At 25.8% G+C, this 20,037-nt stretch overlaps 1 protein-coding gene across 1 annotated transcript; it reads right to left on the reverse strand.

Moving 5' to 3' along the window:
* Nucleotides 1-1,098: 1,098 nt before the first annotated feature.
* LOC114166431 (very-long-chain aldehyde decarbonylase CER1) lies at nt 1,099-11,105 on the reverse strand. The gene is made up of 10 exons (XM_028051166.1): nt 11,003-11,105; nt 10,106-10,329; nt 9,218-9,450; nt 8,388-8,607; nt 4,612-4,987; nt 4,239-4,346; nt 3,125-3,325; nt 2,891-2,989; nt 2,371-2,544; nt 1,099-1,634 (listed from the first exon to the last, which is right to left on the reverse strand). The coding sequence occupies exons 1-10, from the start codon at nt 11,060-11,062 to the stop codon at nt 1,449-1,451; spliced, it is 1,881 nt and encodes a 626-aa protein (XP_027906967.1). The 5' UTR covers nt 11,063-11,105; the 3' UTR covers nt 1,099-1,448.
* Nucleotides 11,106-20,037: the final 8,932 nt, after the last annotated feature.

Genomic DNA, 20,037 nt, shown 5'->3' on the forward strand with positions numbered 1-20,037 from the left:
CAAGTTGACCCCACTCTAAATTCAACTGAATTTGGCCGAGTTAGTCCTAACCTAAATTTGGCCAAATACAAAACTATTTTACATTTGGTAACAACCAAAGTCTGCGTCCCTGACCAAAATTCGATTGAATTTAACCAAGGACTATGACCGAAACCTCGAAATTTAGCTGAATGTAAAATTATTTTAATTTTTTTTTGTTAAATAAACATTAAAAAAAGCATGCATGACACCATCACAATAAATCATTAAATAATAATAAGTAGCTAAAATTTTGATAATAAATGATAAAGACCAATTAAGACTTTAATTCATAAATTAATTATAATTTTTTATTAATTATAAAAAATATTTTAGAAATCAATAATTTTAAATTTATAAAATGATGTTTTATTTAGTTAATATAATAACTAATATTTGTTATCTTTAAATTTAGTTATTATTTAATAATTTTTTTGTAATGTACGGGAAGAGAAAAAATGAAGACACAGCCAAAACAGAATGGTAAAATGAAAAAAATTCTACTATTGATAAAAGGAATGGATAATATTATGTAAGCAAGAGAAAATATGAGTCATTCCTACCTCTAAACCTCACAAAACAGACAAAAAAAGAAAAAACAACACAAAAAGCAATATTTATACCTACAAGGAATAACAAAGTGCCTAAGAGGAAAAAGCAAAAACAAAATGATAACTTCAATATTCCTACAACCGATAAGCTTCTATGCTTATATCTATAGTGATTTCCTTTACAATTAAATTTATATAAAACCTTAAATATCACTCTCTTCTAACAAAAAAAATTAAGAATAATTGAACCAAACATTCTCCGATTTGAATTGAATTAGGTGGGTACATTTACATTTTATTTGTTACTGTTTTTCAGTAGTTTGTTCCTAATCCTTTATAAAGATAATGATTTGACAAAATGATAAGTTTGTTTTCTTAGAGAATTACAAATGTTTCACTTTGTTTAATCATCATCCTGTATATAATAATACGTGATATACAAAATTGTTTATACATTTACTTCATTTCTTTGCTTTTGTCGAGAGTTGGAACAAATATTTTTCATGCTAATTTTATCTCAACTTCAATATGCACTTTAAATGAACTTTATACATCATGTTAATTATTTTATAAAATTACAGATACAAATGAGTATAAATTCTCAACTCTCACTATATTGAATCATGAGAGTATAATAAGAAAAACAAGAGAAATATTAGGAAATCTCAACCCAATACCATGAGAAACTAATTAGAAACTGCAACAATAGTTTATATTATACAGCAGAAACTGCAACAATACATATAGTTTGATATTATATATATTGATACATTAATTGCATCTTGGAAACACCATATATAATAAGCTAGTTAATTAATTAATTGATTGATACATATTTTTATACACGCACAAAGTGATTAATTAATTGAGAATTTTATATTATGGTAATTGATTATGAATTGAAGAAAAGGTCTTGAATGGCCTAAAGCCATGTTGAAGACTCGCTTGCCATATTTTGTCAACGCTAAATGTGAAGTTTCCACACTCGTGAACGTTCCAACCTTCTAGGGCATGCACTATTCCGGCCACGCGCCACGCGCTCATCACTCTCCTTGGCAGCCAGTTCTGTTGTACATGCAAACTCGTCACTTATGGAATTCATTTTGCCAACAAAAATTGCATAAAACCATCATACAAAAATATTCAAATGACAAGCTTATTATGATAACAAATGAATTATTATTATTTTTTTCTAGGAGTTATATGTGTTAAGTTTTTCGAGAGAAGATCAATGGTAAAATATAACACCAATGAGACTCATACAATACCAATGAGACATGAGTTCAACTCACACACAAGAAATTGACACCATTCTTAACTCAAAATTATAAGGCGCGACGAATTTGTAGGTCTTCTTTATCCTTATATAGTGCTAAACTTTCTTCTTTTTATTCAATATCTGAAACTTAAACTTACATTTGGATTCCCAATAATATGATGGTTTAGTCATAAAGTTGAAAGAGATAGTAAACGAGATTATGAGCTTAACCCTCTAATTCAAAGTTATAAGATTAGTTTAATAGACTTAGAAAAGAGGATGGAAGAGGTTATATTTTCAATTTTCTTCCGTAACAAAATATTAACAACTAACATTTCTTAATATATACTAAAAAAAAGCTTTAACCCCATAACTCATTAATAGTTATTTCTTAAAATAACATACCAAAAGTGTTAAACAATAAATTTTAATTCTAATTCAATTTTTAAGAAAAAATTTATATTCGTTTATATATTCTAAATTGATGTGATTTATAGTTCACAGGAGATTTAAGAAAGAAAAAAGTACATTTTCTTATAATACCTCACAAGAATCGACGTTGACTAAAGAAGGTGGAGCTATCATGGCTGGTGTGCTTTGATAGTAGCAGTCTTTACGAAGTTTCTTGGGAGGGAATTGAGAAACAGGAATGAACAGTGATTCTTTTTGTGCTTTCTTTTGTTCTGCTTCGTTACATTCGTCTCCCACTAGCCAAATCTGCAAATTCAAAATCAAAACCCATCATTTCAATAGTATCCTCTTTTCTTCTTTTTTTCATTCAAATCGTTAGATTTATAAGAAGGGAGTTTTATTAGGGAGATACAACATCAATGAGACATGAGCCTAATTACATAAAGTATTGACATCACTCTCAATCCAAAACCTTAAGGCGCTGAATTTATGAGTCTTTATTTTTATATAATACTCTATTTTCTCATTTATAATCAATATGAAATTTACACTCACACTTGAATTCCTAACACAAATTAATTAAATTAAAAATATCAAACAGAAAGAAACAAAAGAAAGAGGTGAATTATTAAATATTGATAGAGGGATTCACCTTTGCAGTGTAGGATCCAGGGAAAACCAAGTTCTTTTTGCACTCGTTGGAGAGTCTTAGTTCAAGATCATCGTATTCATCTTTATACATAGTTGTAACCTGAAAAATATGATTCCAATATATTAATTTATGAAATTATTTCAGTATATTGAAATATATTAATTAATTCATGAAACTGTGGTAAAAATGTTTTGAGCGAAGGAAAACATGCTTAATTTATAAGTATTAACATACCTTTGTACCTCTTTCACATAAAGCAGTAGCAATGGCGTATGAAACCTTATTAGGTTTTCCACAAAGAAGAACTTCACTTGCTTCTTTGGGAATGCTGTTAAGAACAATGGCTACAACTAAGCTACTTCCATCCACAATCTTTATCTTAAGCTCTGGGAACCTTTTGATGTAAAGTTCACCATATTTATTCAGTGAATCTCCCTGAAAAATCATTCAACGTAATCATTGATTTAACCATAATATTATGAACATAGAAACATTAAATCATGTTATTTTTGAACGAACATACACGGTTTATAATGATGAATGGTAAAGAAATACGTTCAGTATATTTTGTCCTTTTTTTACACAGATAATGATATTTTAATCTATATTTTTTACTCACTTTTAATTTATTATTTTAATCACTATTAAATTATTTATTTTAATTCTTTTTTAATAATGATAGATTAAAAAATGAGTTAAAATATCATTATCTTTTATTATAAAAAAATAGGAATTTTTGGATTGTGTCTTTAAAAAGCTAAATATTTTGCGCTATTTCTTCCTACACCTCACAAATTATTAAATGCACTCTTATAATACTAGGAAAAAGACTAAAACATCTTGCTATAAGAAGAAGAAGAGAGAGAACGATAAAGAGGAAGAAAGAAAATACGAAAAAGAAAAAGTTATTGTAGAAAGTTTTTTCGGAACATGTGTTGAAAGATTCTTTCAAAATACAGTAGAAAAAACATATTATATGCGTTTTGAAAAGTTTATTCCAAACATTCCATTCTATCTTTTCATGTTTTAGAAATTTTATTCTGAAAATTGTTTCGAAAATTATTTCAAAAACTTTGTTCCGGAGAGTTTGTTCCAAAGTTTCAGAAATAGAAGTCATTTTTACAAAGGGTTAAAATGATCATTTTCAAAACTTGAGGCTGTGTGTAAAGAAATTGTGGGGGTGCAAAAAGTAAAAGCCGAATTTTCTTCATATTTTGCAATAGTGGACCCTGAGGTGAGTCCAATTGCGATAGCTTGGCCCATAAAAAGTTTTGAATAGAAAAATGATAGGAAGAAAAAATAACACACAATAGTGTAAAAATAACTAAAAAACAAATAAATAACTTGCCTGGTTTGAAAGACCTAGACTTAGAACCTTTGCTTTGCTCGCCTCTGCTTGAAGTATTGCATCTTGAATGAGTTTGTTAAGAGTTTCACTTTGCCATTTGAAAAGGTACTGTGAAAAGTGAAAAGTGTGAAGAGAAAGCCAAATATTATATTTGTAGGAAGGAAAATGATTTTTTGACTACTAAATTTTGACAACTTTTTCTTACAATTTTAAGTATTATTTTTTAAGTGGTTTTCTATTTTTCCTTTTTATCATTCTCAATATTCAAAAACCACTTAAAAGATGACACTTTGTAAGAAAAAGTTGTCAAAATATCATTGTCGAATAAGGAAACTTTTATCGAAATATTAAAGTAAAATTAGTGGAAACTTACTTGTACATGGAATCTAGGTATAACCCATGATTGCAAATTGAGCATTTTGAAAGCATTCCTCTCGATGAGAAATGTTTGGCCATAAAACCAAGTGACAAGAACAGAGGAAAGAGTGAAAGGCCACATCAAATAAAGGTACCATGTTGAAGATTGTGGTTTTGAGGCTAAGGAAGCAAATCCCAACCTCAGATGAAAAATGGATTCTGGTGTTGTCAGATGTGTTAGATGAACTACATCAGCTGAAATCTCTTCTCTTTTCAATGATGTTTCGTATGTTCTGTCTGTCGTATTGTCCATGGTTCCATAGATGTAATCATAAATTGGCATGAACAGTGAATAATTCGTCCTGAACTGGGTATGATGCAGTGAGTGGAACCTGTCACACAAAAATTTTACTTCATTTTTTCTTCATTTTTTCACATTTATTCACATCAATCAAATTAGTACATGTATCAGTATTAATTTAAAATCAATAATAGTAAATAGTTAAACCCTAGATATGTGTTAAGAATTGGCCGATAACAATTTATTGACAGGTGAAATAACTGACTTAACAAACAAACAAATTTTATTGGAATAGGTTCAAAATCACAATTATAATATCATATTAAAAAGTGAATTTTAAGTTTAACTTAACTTTACAAGACTGGTTTGTAAGATGAGATTTACATCCACTATGTATTATGAAGTGATCTTATATATCTTAGGTTAAGATGAGACATCAATCAAATTAGTACATGTATTAGTGACTAATTTAGAATCAATAATAATATATAGTTAAACCCTAAATATGAATTAAGAATTGGTCGATAACGGTTTATTGACGGGTGAAATAACTGACCTAACAAACAAATTTTACTAGAATAAGTTCAAAATCACAACCGTGATATATCATGTTAAAAAATGAATTTTAAGTTTAATTTAACTTTACAAAACTGATTTGTAAGATGAGATTTACATCTACTTATGTATTATGAATTGACCTTATTTAAGATCGACGTGAGACATTCAACATTATACTAATGTTAGACATGAATTTAAATTTTAATTCATAATCAATTATAATTTTTATTAATAATAAAAACTGTTTTAAATACCAATTTATAATATTTGTCTTTAAATTTGATCACTATTTAATTTTTGTGTAATGATACTTAATTTCATCTATTTATGAAGAAAGATATGAAATCCTTACCTATTATCAACATTTTCTAACAGATAAATACAGCAACTATGAAAATTCAATAGGAATAATTAATGTTGCTTTGAAGTCACATAAATTTCTACTGTGATGAGTCACAGTTTTGTTGTTTCAATCATAGGTGACCAATTACAGGTGGCTTCACAACAAGGGTGACACATTAATGAATCAATTAACCGAAATTGATGTAATTGAATCATAACATATGAACAAACCATAATGATTGTGTTCAAATTAGCAGAACTAAATTAATGCAATCCTTGTACGCAATATAACTAAACCTATGAACTAATAACCACTTATGAACACTGAAACCAAACCCGTAGAACAAATCAAACTCGGTGATTCAATTAATGTTATCATATTTGAGTAATGTTTTTGATTCAAATTTAGGTAAAACAAACGTTTGATTGTGTTCCACGTGTATCATTAGTTGTTGAATGTCAGTGTTTGTAAATAGTAGAACTAAGAGGATTGCATTGCATTAAATTATTTCATCTAATTTCAACCTATAGAATTGATTTATGATATGCTTAGTACAATGATTAAATGCAATACCAAGTAGTTGTTCGTTATGTGTCACCAATGTACTCAAGCCACATGTTGTGGAATGTTACTTACTTGTACATTACTTGGATCATTATACTTTCCCTATAGCTTTAACTATGAACAACAACGAAAAAAATGATGCTTTGACTTTTCAAGAAATATAAAAAAAAAATCTGTTAAGGAGAGAATGTAGGGTTCATCAATCAAAAGTTTTTTAAATAACGAGATGATTTTTTATCTTTTTATGATTATATATATATATATATAATTTAAAATATATTTTTTAATTTTAAAATATTAAGTATATTTGGTATTTCAAAAAAAATTATATATTTATATAAAAATTTTCACACCTTCAAAATATTTGTTGAATGTCATATATAAGGAATGTAACAATATCTATCAATTTGTTAAATATTTATAGTTTCAAATATATGCCAATGAAAAATCATGACAATAGTGGGAAAAAAAATATAGTGATGTTGGTAGTGGATATATTGAAAGTTGTTGGATGAAGATGAAAAATAATTATAATAATAATAATAATAGTATAACATAATGATGATAATAATATAGTGATATTATTAGTTGTAATAATGATAATAAAGAGAATCATATATATAATGGTTGTATGTAAATATTGTTTGTGGGAATAATAAATGATATATAATAGAGATATGAATGAAAATGATTCTTGTAAAGTGTAATGAGTATTATTATATATAGTAGTCATATAATGACACAAGTATTAGTGATGATATATTCATATACTTCAATGATAATTATTGAAGCATCAATTAATCAAAATTTTAATGATAATAATTGAGACATAACATTATAACAATTTTGGTAATGTTGGTTGGGGAAAAATGAAGATGTAAAAGGTGAAATATATATATAACTTTTATTTTATCTACCATTTTTCATTCTCTTCCTTTAGAGATAAGTTTTTGAAAGAAATGAGATTATCTATGTTATGGATTTTTGAAACAATATATATAGGAAAAAAAAAGGAAGAGAATGAAAATAGATAATAACCTATTAAAATAGAACATATATGATGTAATAACCTTTCCTATTTTCATTACATTGATAACAAAATTTTACCTTACAATAGTTTCATGACAAATACGTATTATTTTCAAATCATTTAACATTCTTTTTTTCACTAAGTTAGTAAATTAAATAAAAAAACACATTTAATTGTTCCACGGATTACTTTTTTTTTGTTCACACCACCATTATTGATGCAAACATGAAAGCAACACTTTCCTACATTTGTCACTTTTATTGAGTTGTCGAGCTTTTGAATGAAAACGTGAATGAAGGATACGGTTCATATAATAAATTTTGAAAATAATGATTTTAATAATAATCTCCTGATTATTATATTTCTTTTTATGTGTGGAATAAGGTTATTCATAGAAACTTATAATTAAGTAAAATAATCAATGCAACATTTCTAATTAAATATGTTGAATGAAGTAAGGAATTAAACACTTGACTTTTCTCTATCATATACAAAAAAAAAAAAAAAACAATTGTTCTTTTAATCTTCCATCATTGTAGGAGTTTAGTGTCTAAGGTTTAAAAATGATCAATTTTGCTTCATAATCACAATATACTTAAAATATTTTATTGACATAATTATATCTAAAGATGAAAAATGAGATAATTATATTAAGCATTAAAAAATATATTTTTTAAGTTTAACTTTTTATTTGTATGGACAAATGTTAGTTGTTAGTATTTTGTTAATGAGGAATTGATCCTACAATCTTTTCGTATCAAACTCTTCAACCTAACTTTATATCTTCTAAATGTTAATCAGAGAGTTGAACTCATGATTTCTTTCCCACTTTTTACTCGTAAGTCAATCTTACAGTTTAACTCAATTTTACAAAATTAACTTATAAAATAAAATATGAACTCAATTTATTTAATTTTATGTCTGATGGATATAGAAATTTGACGAGACAAATATGAGATGAAAAATAATAATAAAATAAGAGAGTTAGAAACTTACGACGGAGTGTACATGATATACTTTAGGAAGGGAAGTGTTGAGAAAATGGACTTTGGAATGAACTCAAAATTGCAGTGACCCAAATTGTTCATGAAGTCAATGTATGCAAGATAACCAGCATAGGATGCTATGGAAGCTGTTCTTGTAACCACAGTTGAGTAAAGTGGAATCGCAAATAACAAAAAGTATGCTATGTGTTCTGCAAATGGATGGATCACAGCTGCAAAATTCATCAACAACTCAATTAATTAATTAATTAATCAACAAAACTTATTTTTAATTAATTTTAAGTAATTAATTACTTATGTTCAACAAAACTTGTCAACTATACCTCTCACACTAATTAAAGTCACATGCACTCTTGAAAACAACATATATATAATTTTCTTTTGAATAATTCATGTGGTCCTTGTCTCACAAAATCAAAAACTGCTTCTGTGACAATAATGGCTTGGAAAAGGGAAATGACTCACCCATTATCATTAATTTGTGTGCATCAAATATATCTTTTTTGTAATTTCTCCTCAAGAAAAAGAAAAATAGATAACATTTACTTAATAACTATAAATATTTTTCATTTTTCTTATACAATAGAATGATTAAACTTGTGCATTTAAATGAAAATTTTTACATGTTATAAATGTAACATGTATAATTAAAAAAATGTAACATTGTATTAATTATTCATTTAAAGTACTAAAAAAAACAGTGGATATTTTCAGATACTTGGCATAGTGTAAAGGATTGATTTTTTCAAGTAAACATTATCTGTTTGTAATATGCATAAAAAAAATGGAAATATTAGTAAAAGAAGAAAATGGAAAACCTACAAGTAATGGGTTCTGTGACAATGGAAGAGTGGTGATGAGAATGGTATCTGGAATACAGAAAATGATGATGAAGTGCTCTGTGTAACCAATAATAAAGAAACTCAACAGGTCCTGCATGTAAAAGTGCAGTGATAACCACACCATCCAATCTCCACAGGGGCATCTGAGAAGCTTCAGGAAGTAGATTATGACCTATATAGAACAAGATCCCATTGAACAAGATCTGGTCATCCCTGCAAAATTTTCATATTTCTAACATTAAATCAAACATTCTAGTTCACTTGTTCAACAATGTTTAAGAACTGTTCTATATATAAAGTTTGGTGTATATATATATATAAGTCTTCGGTTCTATAACCCAATAATTCTACATCGCTTAGCAGCTGAAGTTTCATATTCCAAATGTTGAAAGTCTTACATCGACCCGTGATAAGAGTGGGGTGCAAATTTTATCTTACAAGTTAATTTTGTGGAGTTGAGTCTAAAGTCCACTTTTAATATGTTATCAGAATCAGTTATAGTCTATCCTAACAAACTTTTTTGGACATTTTGTTCCACTCGCTATCGGACTGCTAAAGGACCACCCATTTCTAATTTTACGCACGAGATGTATATAGTTCGACGTGAAAGGTGTGTTGCAAGTCTCACATGACCAGAGATAAGAGAGGTGTAAACCTCATCTCAGAAAGTAGTTTTGTGAAATTGAGTTAAGTTTAAACTTCACTTCTAACATCTAGACCGACAATATTTCAGATACGGTGATTAATGAACGTCGCTTCGACGGGAGATTACATTGATGTTGTTATTGAAATTATGATAATGAGTATTTTTTGCAGCATGACAGAGAAAGTGGTTTTTTGTTTTAGTTTTCAGTGGTGAAGAACTAACCAGTTGCTTTCTCGATCAACTTGTTCAAACTCGATGGCCTTGTCAACGATTCTGGATTTTCCTTTGGCAGTTCTGTGGCGAGAAAGTGTGATCCAAATTTGGTCATGCAGCATCCTGACCAACATGTAAGGGAAGATGAGGAAGTAACCGAGGTCTCTCTTCTTTGGATCATTCACTATGAAGGAGTAAGTGCTGTGCACAATCCATGGTGTCAAAATCACCCACTGTCATCACCATCAATATTGTATTGTTAATTCACCACAAAAACCATTCCACAACACTCTATTATATTATATTTATATGAAAAATATAGTTTTATAATGTGTTTTTTTAACAAAAACTTTGACAAACTACCTATTTAACTACAAAATACCGTTTTATTAGTTTATTTTGATTGAAAAATAAAAATTTAATCTATTTTAATTCTATTTATGAAAACTTTGTCAAGATCGTAAATAAAAATTTTGTTAAAATATAATTTTCCTATTTATTTATATATATATATATATATATATATATATATATATATATTTTCTGTAAAAATTAAAGATGATTTAAGTCTCACGTTAAAAGAAAAATGAAATATCATTTATGAGAAAAAAACTCATAAATTTGATTATCATGCTCGAAATAATATCAATTTTTTATATGAGTTTGACTCATGTTTTGTCTATATTATATTTTTGTCAAAAATCTAGCGATATATATGCATTTATATTTGTATATATTGAAGTTTGAAATTTAGTCTAAGATTATGGAAGTTTTTGGAAAGTTGAAAACATATGCAATATTGAAGGATAAAATGGAAGGAACAACGGAAGGATGAAACAAGAGTTGATGTTTAGGTTATAAATAAGAATGAAGTATGAGAAAATAATGAGAAAAAAAGTATGAAACCTTGAAACTCCCGAGAGGCTTCCATGGCCAATTGGAGAGTATGCCAGGTTTTGAAGCCATTTTTGTTTGCAATAGTTTTAGGGTAAGAAAACGAAGGAGCACCAAAAATTGATGTGTATGTTGTTGTTGGAAAGTGTTGATATTTATAGTGGGGGAAAAGAGAAAATGTGTGAGCTATATTGATGGGCTTTGATGGCGAACGTGTAGGGTAGATATTTAGATTAAAAAGTTTAGATAATTTTCGTTTTGAGATGAGAATAATAAATGTCTAACTTTATTAGTTTTTCATATTTTAGTTCTATTGATGTTGTAGAGTGTTAATTGTGTTTTTATAACTTAGTCCAAAATTTTAGTTGTGTTTTTTGATTTGAATCTCTATTGATGTGATGTATTTGGATTAACATATTTGAAAAACATGACTGAAACTTGGAAGATTAGAATACTAAGAAAGTTATTCAAACAATTGAAGACTAAAATTAATATTAAAATTGCTTAATTATACATAATACATAAAGGGGGTTAAATATATTTTGGTCCCTTAACTTTTAGTGAATTTTGAAATTAGTCTATTTTGAAATTTTGGACCAATTTAGTCATTTATCTTTCAAACTACATGAATTTAGTCCTTTTAATCAATTTTTGGTATGTTTATTTGATGTTTCGTACGCATCTCAGGATTATATTTAAGTTGTTTACACTGTTTGACACATTTCCGCTTTAATGTTAAGTCAAATATTATTATAAGATGTTCTTGAAATGTCAAATAAATCTACCAAAATTTTATTAAATGACTAAATTTACGTATTTCGAAAGATGATGACTAAATTGGTTCAAAATTTCGAGATAGACTAATTCCAAAATTTAACAAAAACATATTTAATCCATTTATTTATTTTGTTTTTTGGAATAAGAATTAGGGTTTAGTTTTGACACTATTAAAGCTTTTAATATTTATTCTTTTTTTCCTTACAAATTGAAGAGAAAAATCACAAAAAATTCACTTATTTTTTTTTATGAATTTGATAAATCTTTTCAAAGTATATATAGAAAAATCTGGTAAGAATATGAAAAGTTACAATGTGATATTCTATATTATCTTTTATTAAAATATTTTATTACACAAATTAACGATAATAATAAAACTCATAAGCAGTGATTAAGAAAATGTATTTAAAATTTGTCTTTATGTTTATCTGAAACTCCGATTTTGTCGGGTGAATTGAAGCTGTCCTACACTTTGCATCTGAGCAGAAAAATAAAGTATGGAGACAACAAAATTTATTTTGTAACTACTTCTTGCAGTGGAGTAAATGGGTACACAAAGTTAATTCTCAATCAATTATACTTTTAATAATCTTTAGGAAACAGAAAAAAAAAATATTCTGAAAAAATAAAAATAAAAAAGAAAGATATTGTGGTCATTAATTAACATGTTTTTTTTTTCTTTCTTCTTGTCATCAAGTTAATTATTAATATAGCTTTTATGTATTGATTTTTTCACCATCAAGAATAATAAGTATTTAATCTTCATGCAGTGCAAAAAATAATTGAGTAAGCAGCGGTCATGAACGAGATTGGTATTTGGCTCAGTAAACTAAAAATACCTATGGCAGGACAAAAAATATTCACATTTTTTTTTCGAAAAAAAATGGTTATGAAGAATCCAAATGGAAAAAAATAAAAATGATTTTTTTTATATTATACATTAATTAAAGATCAATCGCAGATATTACTGGTAAAAACTTGAGCGATTTTTTTTTAAAAGTAATTTTTATTACATGTATTTTCCAATTTATAATTGAAACCAATTTAAACCAATTATAATAAATATATTTTATCAGCTAGGCAAATTTTTTATGTTCAATAAAAACAATAAATATTAAGATTTATTAATTAAGATGTAATATGATAAATAAATAATTAAATTTACAATTAAAATAATATTTAATATTTATTTAATCAATAAATATTAAAATGAATAAATAAAATAAATAATTAATTATTATAATTACTTAGAAGCAATGATAGGAGAATGTTGGTGTAGGCAATTTTTTCAAATGACAAGAAGGGTGGAACGAGAAATAGGTGAAAGAATCATGATCTATCATGCACCTTTATTTTAATTTTTTTCACATATTTGTGTTCGTAGTTATATTTGATATTTTATTGATATTTATTAATGAAATATTTCATATATAAATTAATGATGTTTTTATGATGACAATAATTTATAAATTTTTATGTTGAAAATATTTAATACATTTTATTTTAATTTAGTTTCGTACAAGAATGATCGTATATTCTCATGCTTTTAAAAAAAATTGTATATTTTTCAATATGCATATATCACATGTCGTGTCCTATTATTTTCAAAATTAGCATATCGACATATTAGATACTTGTTATATAAGTATCTGATGCACATAGCGTATTTGTATATCGTAGACCATGATGCAACTAATGTAATATTCGTGACATAAAATCATTTTTGTCCTAATTAATATTTATTAGGAAAATTTATTATTTTCTTTTTATAGAATGTTGTTTTTATTTGAGATAAAATATTGAAATAACTTCTTAACTTTACAAAAGACGAATGCAACTTATAAATTGTTTTGCAAATTATTTTATAATAAGCCTCCAATTATATATTTAAAGAGTTGTCTCATAGTTTGAAAATAGTTTTATAAATTTTAAAATGTTTCTTAGAACAACCAATAGTAAGTACATAAATAATATAAATAATATTGTCATACTTTCAGTTTTTACATTATTTTATTTTATTGAAAATTCAGCTGTGAATTAAGTTTCATATTGGATACAAATGAAAAAGTTGAGAACATACAAGGTAGAAAATCCATAAATTCACGGTCTTAAGATTTTGGATTTAAGGTGGTGTCAATCCATTATTTGGATTAGACGAAGGTCTCATTAGTATTATGTCTCCGTAATAAATCTCCTTCCTCAAGCCAATGGTTAATTTTTATGATTAACTCATACGAATACAAAAGTGGTACTCGTAGGTGGGAATACTCTCGCTTAAGGGGAAGTATACCAATGTGGAAGTAACTCATCATTGAATGGGAGATTGTTATTGGAATTAAAATGTGAGCTTGAGTTTCACATTAGATAAAAATTGAAAAGTTGAGCACCATATGAGGAAGAAGACTCATAAATTCATTGGCTTAAGACTTTAGGTTGAAGGTGGAATTAAGGTGGAATTATTTCCTTATGTGACCAGCTCATACGAGTACATAAAGGATACTCGTGGTTGGGAATGTTTCTGTTCGAAGGCAATATACCAATGTGAAAGTGACTCATCCTTAAGGAGAGATTGTTGTTGGAATCCAAATATGAGTTGAAATCCCACATTTGATAAAAATGAATTTTTCCTAAAAAAGCCCATCTTGTTCCAATTTAAATTATGTTAAGATCTCTTTTATAAAATGTATACACTAACCAAAAAAAGTTACTATGTCACTGAATTTACGTCTAACATGTAGACAATAAATATAAAAAAAATGTGTGCGATGACATTTTTATAATTAAATTATCAATATTTATATCTGACCTATAAGTGACACGTATAAATATAGGTCTAACCCATAAATGTTAAATATAAAACCCTTTTTTACGCCTAGTATTTATAGGTTAGACGTAAATGTGTTTAAAAAAAATTTACAACGTCCATTTCTCCTCTCTTTTTTTCCTTGCATGAAGCTCCTCCTTGACAATGAAGACCATTTTTGTGAGAGTTATTGGTGACCAAAAGCAATTTTTTCATTCTCGTGTGCGGTAACAATCTTTTACATTTGTCTATTTACAACCAACTTAAAAGGCTTAAAATAACATACCTAAGAATTCTTATTAATTATCCTAAATACACAAAAATCATTTCTCGGTATCACTTTATATCATTCAATATAAAGAAGCTATTTATGGCTTTTGCGAGTGCATAATGTGACTCCTAGGCTTAAAAAAAAACAGTTATTTACATGTATGATTACTTGCAAATAAAAGCTCTTTATAGGAGATAACTTAACACAATGAAGCTTTTACAAATAAAGTTTGTTACCTCTAAATCCTGTAATAGAATATTTGATGGTGTAGTATGTACAAACTTTATGAATTGAAAATTATATGTTGATCTTTGTTCCTTTATCAGAGTTTTATTAAAGTATAATTATCTTTCAATTGACACAATTTTTTTAACAATCAATATACTATATATGTAAGAAAACTATATCTTTCTAAATTCCTTCGTAATGCTAAAATTAGCTAAGTGAACATACAAAATCGATTAAATTAAGAAAAAGATAGTATGAATTTTATTTTTTAATTTTACTTTTTATTATTTAATATAAATTAAAATATGTCATTAATTAATATATCATTATTTTCTTTTAAAAAAATTAATTACCCACATCAAATCTTCTTAAGAATCAAATATAGAAGTTAAAAAGTATATAGTCAAAATATATTTTTTCTTAAATTAAAAAAATAATAAAAATTTGAATACCGATTAGAACAAAAAAATTTAAGATAGAAACATTAAAAAATACAAAAATTTAACCATCATTATATCGTTAGCAGTGCATGAATAAATCCACTGAGGAAAAAGTACAGTGAATGAATGAAGGGTAAAGATTGTTGTGTGACATTGTTTTCTTGAAAAGCTATGATTACTGACAAGACAGTGAAAATGATTTAAATATCCTTTGTTCAGGTTTCGTACAATATTTTATTTACTCTATCTCCAAAAATTTATTGTTCTTCAAAATTTGGAAGGTGGTGGTTGTAATTTACTACACCTTATGCTGGGATTCACACTCTTCATTTCTTAAAGAAATAACTATATGCCAATTAATTATCTTAAATTATTAATATATATATATATATATATATATATTATATACAAATGATGTTGTTAAATAGACATTTTACACATTGAAAATCTTAGAATCTTCGATTTCAGTATGAAATCATAATTAAATAATATTTTCTTAATTTAAAAATGTGTCCATATATACAATATATAAACTTGGAATAGTTGTTGTCTCATCCTAATCCAGTTGCGTTAAATTTTTTTTAGGGTTTTAGGAATTGTTTGAATTGTTTATACAGGGTATAAACAATTTAATATATTATTTGAATTGTTATTTGAATTGTTTATACCGTTTTGATACATTCAAACTAAAATGTTAGTCTGAAACACCATTTAACAGAGTCAAAAAATTTAACAACATTAGGTTAAAAGGACTATATTCTTCATTTTCAAAGTTTAGTGACTAAAATGTATCAAAGTTTAAGTGCGAGGAGAAATTCAATTTCACATTTAAATTCAGGAACAAAAATATATTTATATATATATATATATATATATATATATATATATATATATATATATATATAATTTTTTGATAATAATTTTATATGATTATATTTTTTTGTCAATTTTTTTTCAGATCTCCTTTCCTTTTCATTTTCATTAAAAAGGGTGTAATGGACAAAGATGAAATTGGATATTCCCTTTAAAAAAACAAAAATCTTTCAAAAACTTTTCCTATCATCCAAAAATGTCATTCACTACAACTTTCACATCTTGTTTCTATTGTTTAAAAAAGATCATAAATCAAATTCTTGTTATCTAAAAAATGTTGGTGTTCTATGTAGAAAATATTTTGATTGCTCAAAAACAACATTTATATTGCTAACGTGAAAGGACCTAATCACAAAATAGGACCTAGATGTATTTTACTTTTTTTGGTAAGGTTTTTAAAAATCTTAATGATCAATGTGATATTCTTTTTGGATTGTACAACTAAAGATAGGTTTCAATTATTTTTTCTTCAATAATGATATAATATTTTATTGCCAAAAATATTTCTGCAAATATAATTTGTGTTGTTATATATATATATATATATATATATATATATATATATTGTTATTTTCCAACACTTTAAATAAAATGGAAATGCATCTCAAATTAAGTGTATGCAAGAAAGTTGTCTTCTATAGAGATAGTTTCACACAACATTGATAAAAATCTACTCAAGACATGATGAACACAATTTACTTAGTATCATTCATTTATGTGACAATCTTAAAGTATTTTTTGTTGTAAAACACTCCTTAATTTGTTGTATTACATCAAATAAAGCAATTTTCATAGAAAAAAGAATACAAAATATTTCACATATAATAATAATATATTAATTTTAACTATAAGAACAAATTAATAATTTTATATTTTAATTTATTAAAACATTTTTCTTTTCTATTACATTCATAAAACTTTTAACAAATATTCACAAATTTTATCTTCAAATATTTTTACTTACACCTTCAAATCCTTTAACATAAAAACACAAATTTTATCTTCAAATCCATTCAAATCTATTTGTCCACTCTCTCTCGAATTCATTGTCGAAAATGAACACCATCTTGAAAATTTGTTAAGATATTTATGGAGAAGGAGGCTATGGAAAGTGACTTTTCTTGTTTAACTTTAATTGCTATTTACACCCTAATGATAATATTAATATTGTTGAGGCAGATTGGATGTGCATGCTACTAATTGAGATCCTCATTCATTCATAACACATTTATGTCTTACGAAATCTTGTTATTTGTTGGGAATAGACTTTAATATTGAATATATATATATATATATATATATATATATATATATATATATATATATATATATATATTATGGTATGATTTAATTGGTGCCAAACTAGTTACAGTTAATGTTGGTACAATAATATTGTGTTCATTTTATTAATTTAGTTTTTAAATAACATACTTAAAAAATATTTTAGCTATAGTTTTCGTGAACAAAGCATTATTATCAATTACGAGGATTCTTAGACAATTCACCCATGAGTATGTTTCCTATACTTTGTTTTTACGAAGTGTCAATTCATTTGAACAAATAATTGATAGATATAGAAGAAAAAAAAATTAACTATTGAAAAAAATGACTTGTATTTAGAATGGACATAATTGTATCACTAGATATGAGACGTTATTCATAGAAATATATATATATATATATATATATATATATATATAAATAAATGTAGAAAAATCACTTCATATTATTATTTCATTTGCCATTTTCCATACAAAAATATTCTAAGAATACTAAAGGAAGATGAATCTTATACGATTTCTTGATTTATTGTGCTCTTCTTCTTGGCTTCTTTCTTGTTGCATATCAATTAAATTCTATTATAATAAAACATCCTGTCCAAAAGAATTAAAAATTAGAAAATAGAGACAAATTGAGAATTATGAATTAAAAGTCGTAAAACTAGTACCAAATTTAAAAATTAATTTTCTTTAGTTTCTTTTTTTTCTTATTGAAACCAAACCAAATTATATCACACATAACTTTTACATTTAATTCAAATTTATTTTTAATCAATAACCAAATCAAACTACACCACACACTCCTAAAAACATGTAAGACAAGTTTTGAAAATCCTACATTGGATTAATGAATTTACAATTTAATTCAATAAATTAACGATATTGCGATCTAATCTAACCATTCCAATGTTTTTTATTTCTAAAATTAAATATAATTTATCCGCATAAAATAAACAAGTTTTGTTTTTTTTAACAAAAATCTAAAATACTCATTTTCCCCCCTACTTTCCATCGTGTGTTAAAGGGGATGTTAATTAATTATCTCATGGGACACCTATTAACATAAAGGACTATGATAGTTTAACTAAATTTCTTTTTACAATCCTTGAGAAACTACCAATTTAGGTAAAAAAAAATATAATAGTACTTTATTTCCTCATTTTGATTAAAAAGTAAAAAAAATTAATCTATTTAATTGTATTTATGAAAATTTTGTCAAATTTGTTAAAAATAAAGTTTGTAAAAAAAAACAATTTTCTAATTCATACATGCTACTCTTTTTTATTATTATTTACAATCAATAACAAATATATATTTTGTTCATACAATTATTTAAAGCATAGAGGAAAAGTAATTGATAAAAAAATTAATTTAAAAAAATGTAAACAGAATATATATGAAATGAATATAACCTCCCCCCATCAACTGTACATGAAACTCATCAATGAGGGTTCTCTGATTGCCAAATTGTTTGAAATTGCTTTTGAGGACCACACCTACACACACTATTTGTCTCCTGCATTCATTGAACATGCTAAGTAGGTGGAACTCTCAACTTCTACCATCAACACATACTTGAGCTGGAACCTTTCTCAACCCATTTTCAGATTTCTTTTTTTCACATACAAACAAACCTATTAGCTACGGTTTCTTAATTACTCTCTTCATTTTCATTTTCATTTCCATTTTCTTAGGTTAGATCATCACATATATAGAGTCTAAAACATTTTAACCCTACAATTTCGTCAAAATTTATTTTGAGGAATTTTAATGAATTATATTACTCGAATTCTTTAAAAATGTATTCTAATACAAGAAGGAAACAATAACTTAGAGATATAAGAAACGTTTTTTTTTTCATTATTATAGTTGTATCAATAATAAATCTTTTATTACCACTTTTAAAAAATTTCATATTACTTGAGAATTTTTTTTGTAAATTTGTTAAAAAATTTGTAAGAAAAGATTTTTTTCTGCTATCTTTTTTAAGAATTTTAATTGACAGGCAATTTCTTCGTGGGTAATTATTTCCTGCGAAATTATAAAATTCGCAAATATTTTTACAAATTTGTTGCGAAAAAAGTATTTTACACAAAATATTTTGCAAAAAAATTGACAACAATTTTCTACAATTTTTTTTCATAACAAAATTTATAAGTATTTCCTAAAAAAAATATGGGTTTTTTATTTTTAATCCTTTGTTTGAAGATTTGTAGGGTTTTTGTTATAAACAAAGCACTATTTAGTTTTATACAAGTGTTTTTTTTAAAGGGCATTTCCTTAGCAATATAGGTAAAACCTCTATTCTTCCTTGTATGCAAAGTATATAATACTTCTAATTAATATATATATATATATATATATATATATATATA

Source organism: Vigna unguiculata, chromosome 10 (assembly GCF_004118075.2).
Source record: "Vigna unguiculata cultivar IT97K-499-35 chromosome 10, ASM411807v1, whole genome shotgun sequence".
Lineage (NCBI taxonomy): Eukaryota > Viridiplantae > Streptophyta > Magnoliopsida > Fabales > Fabaceae > Vigna > Vigna unguiculata.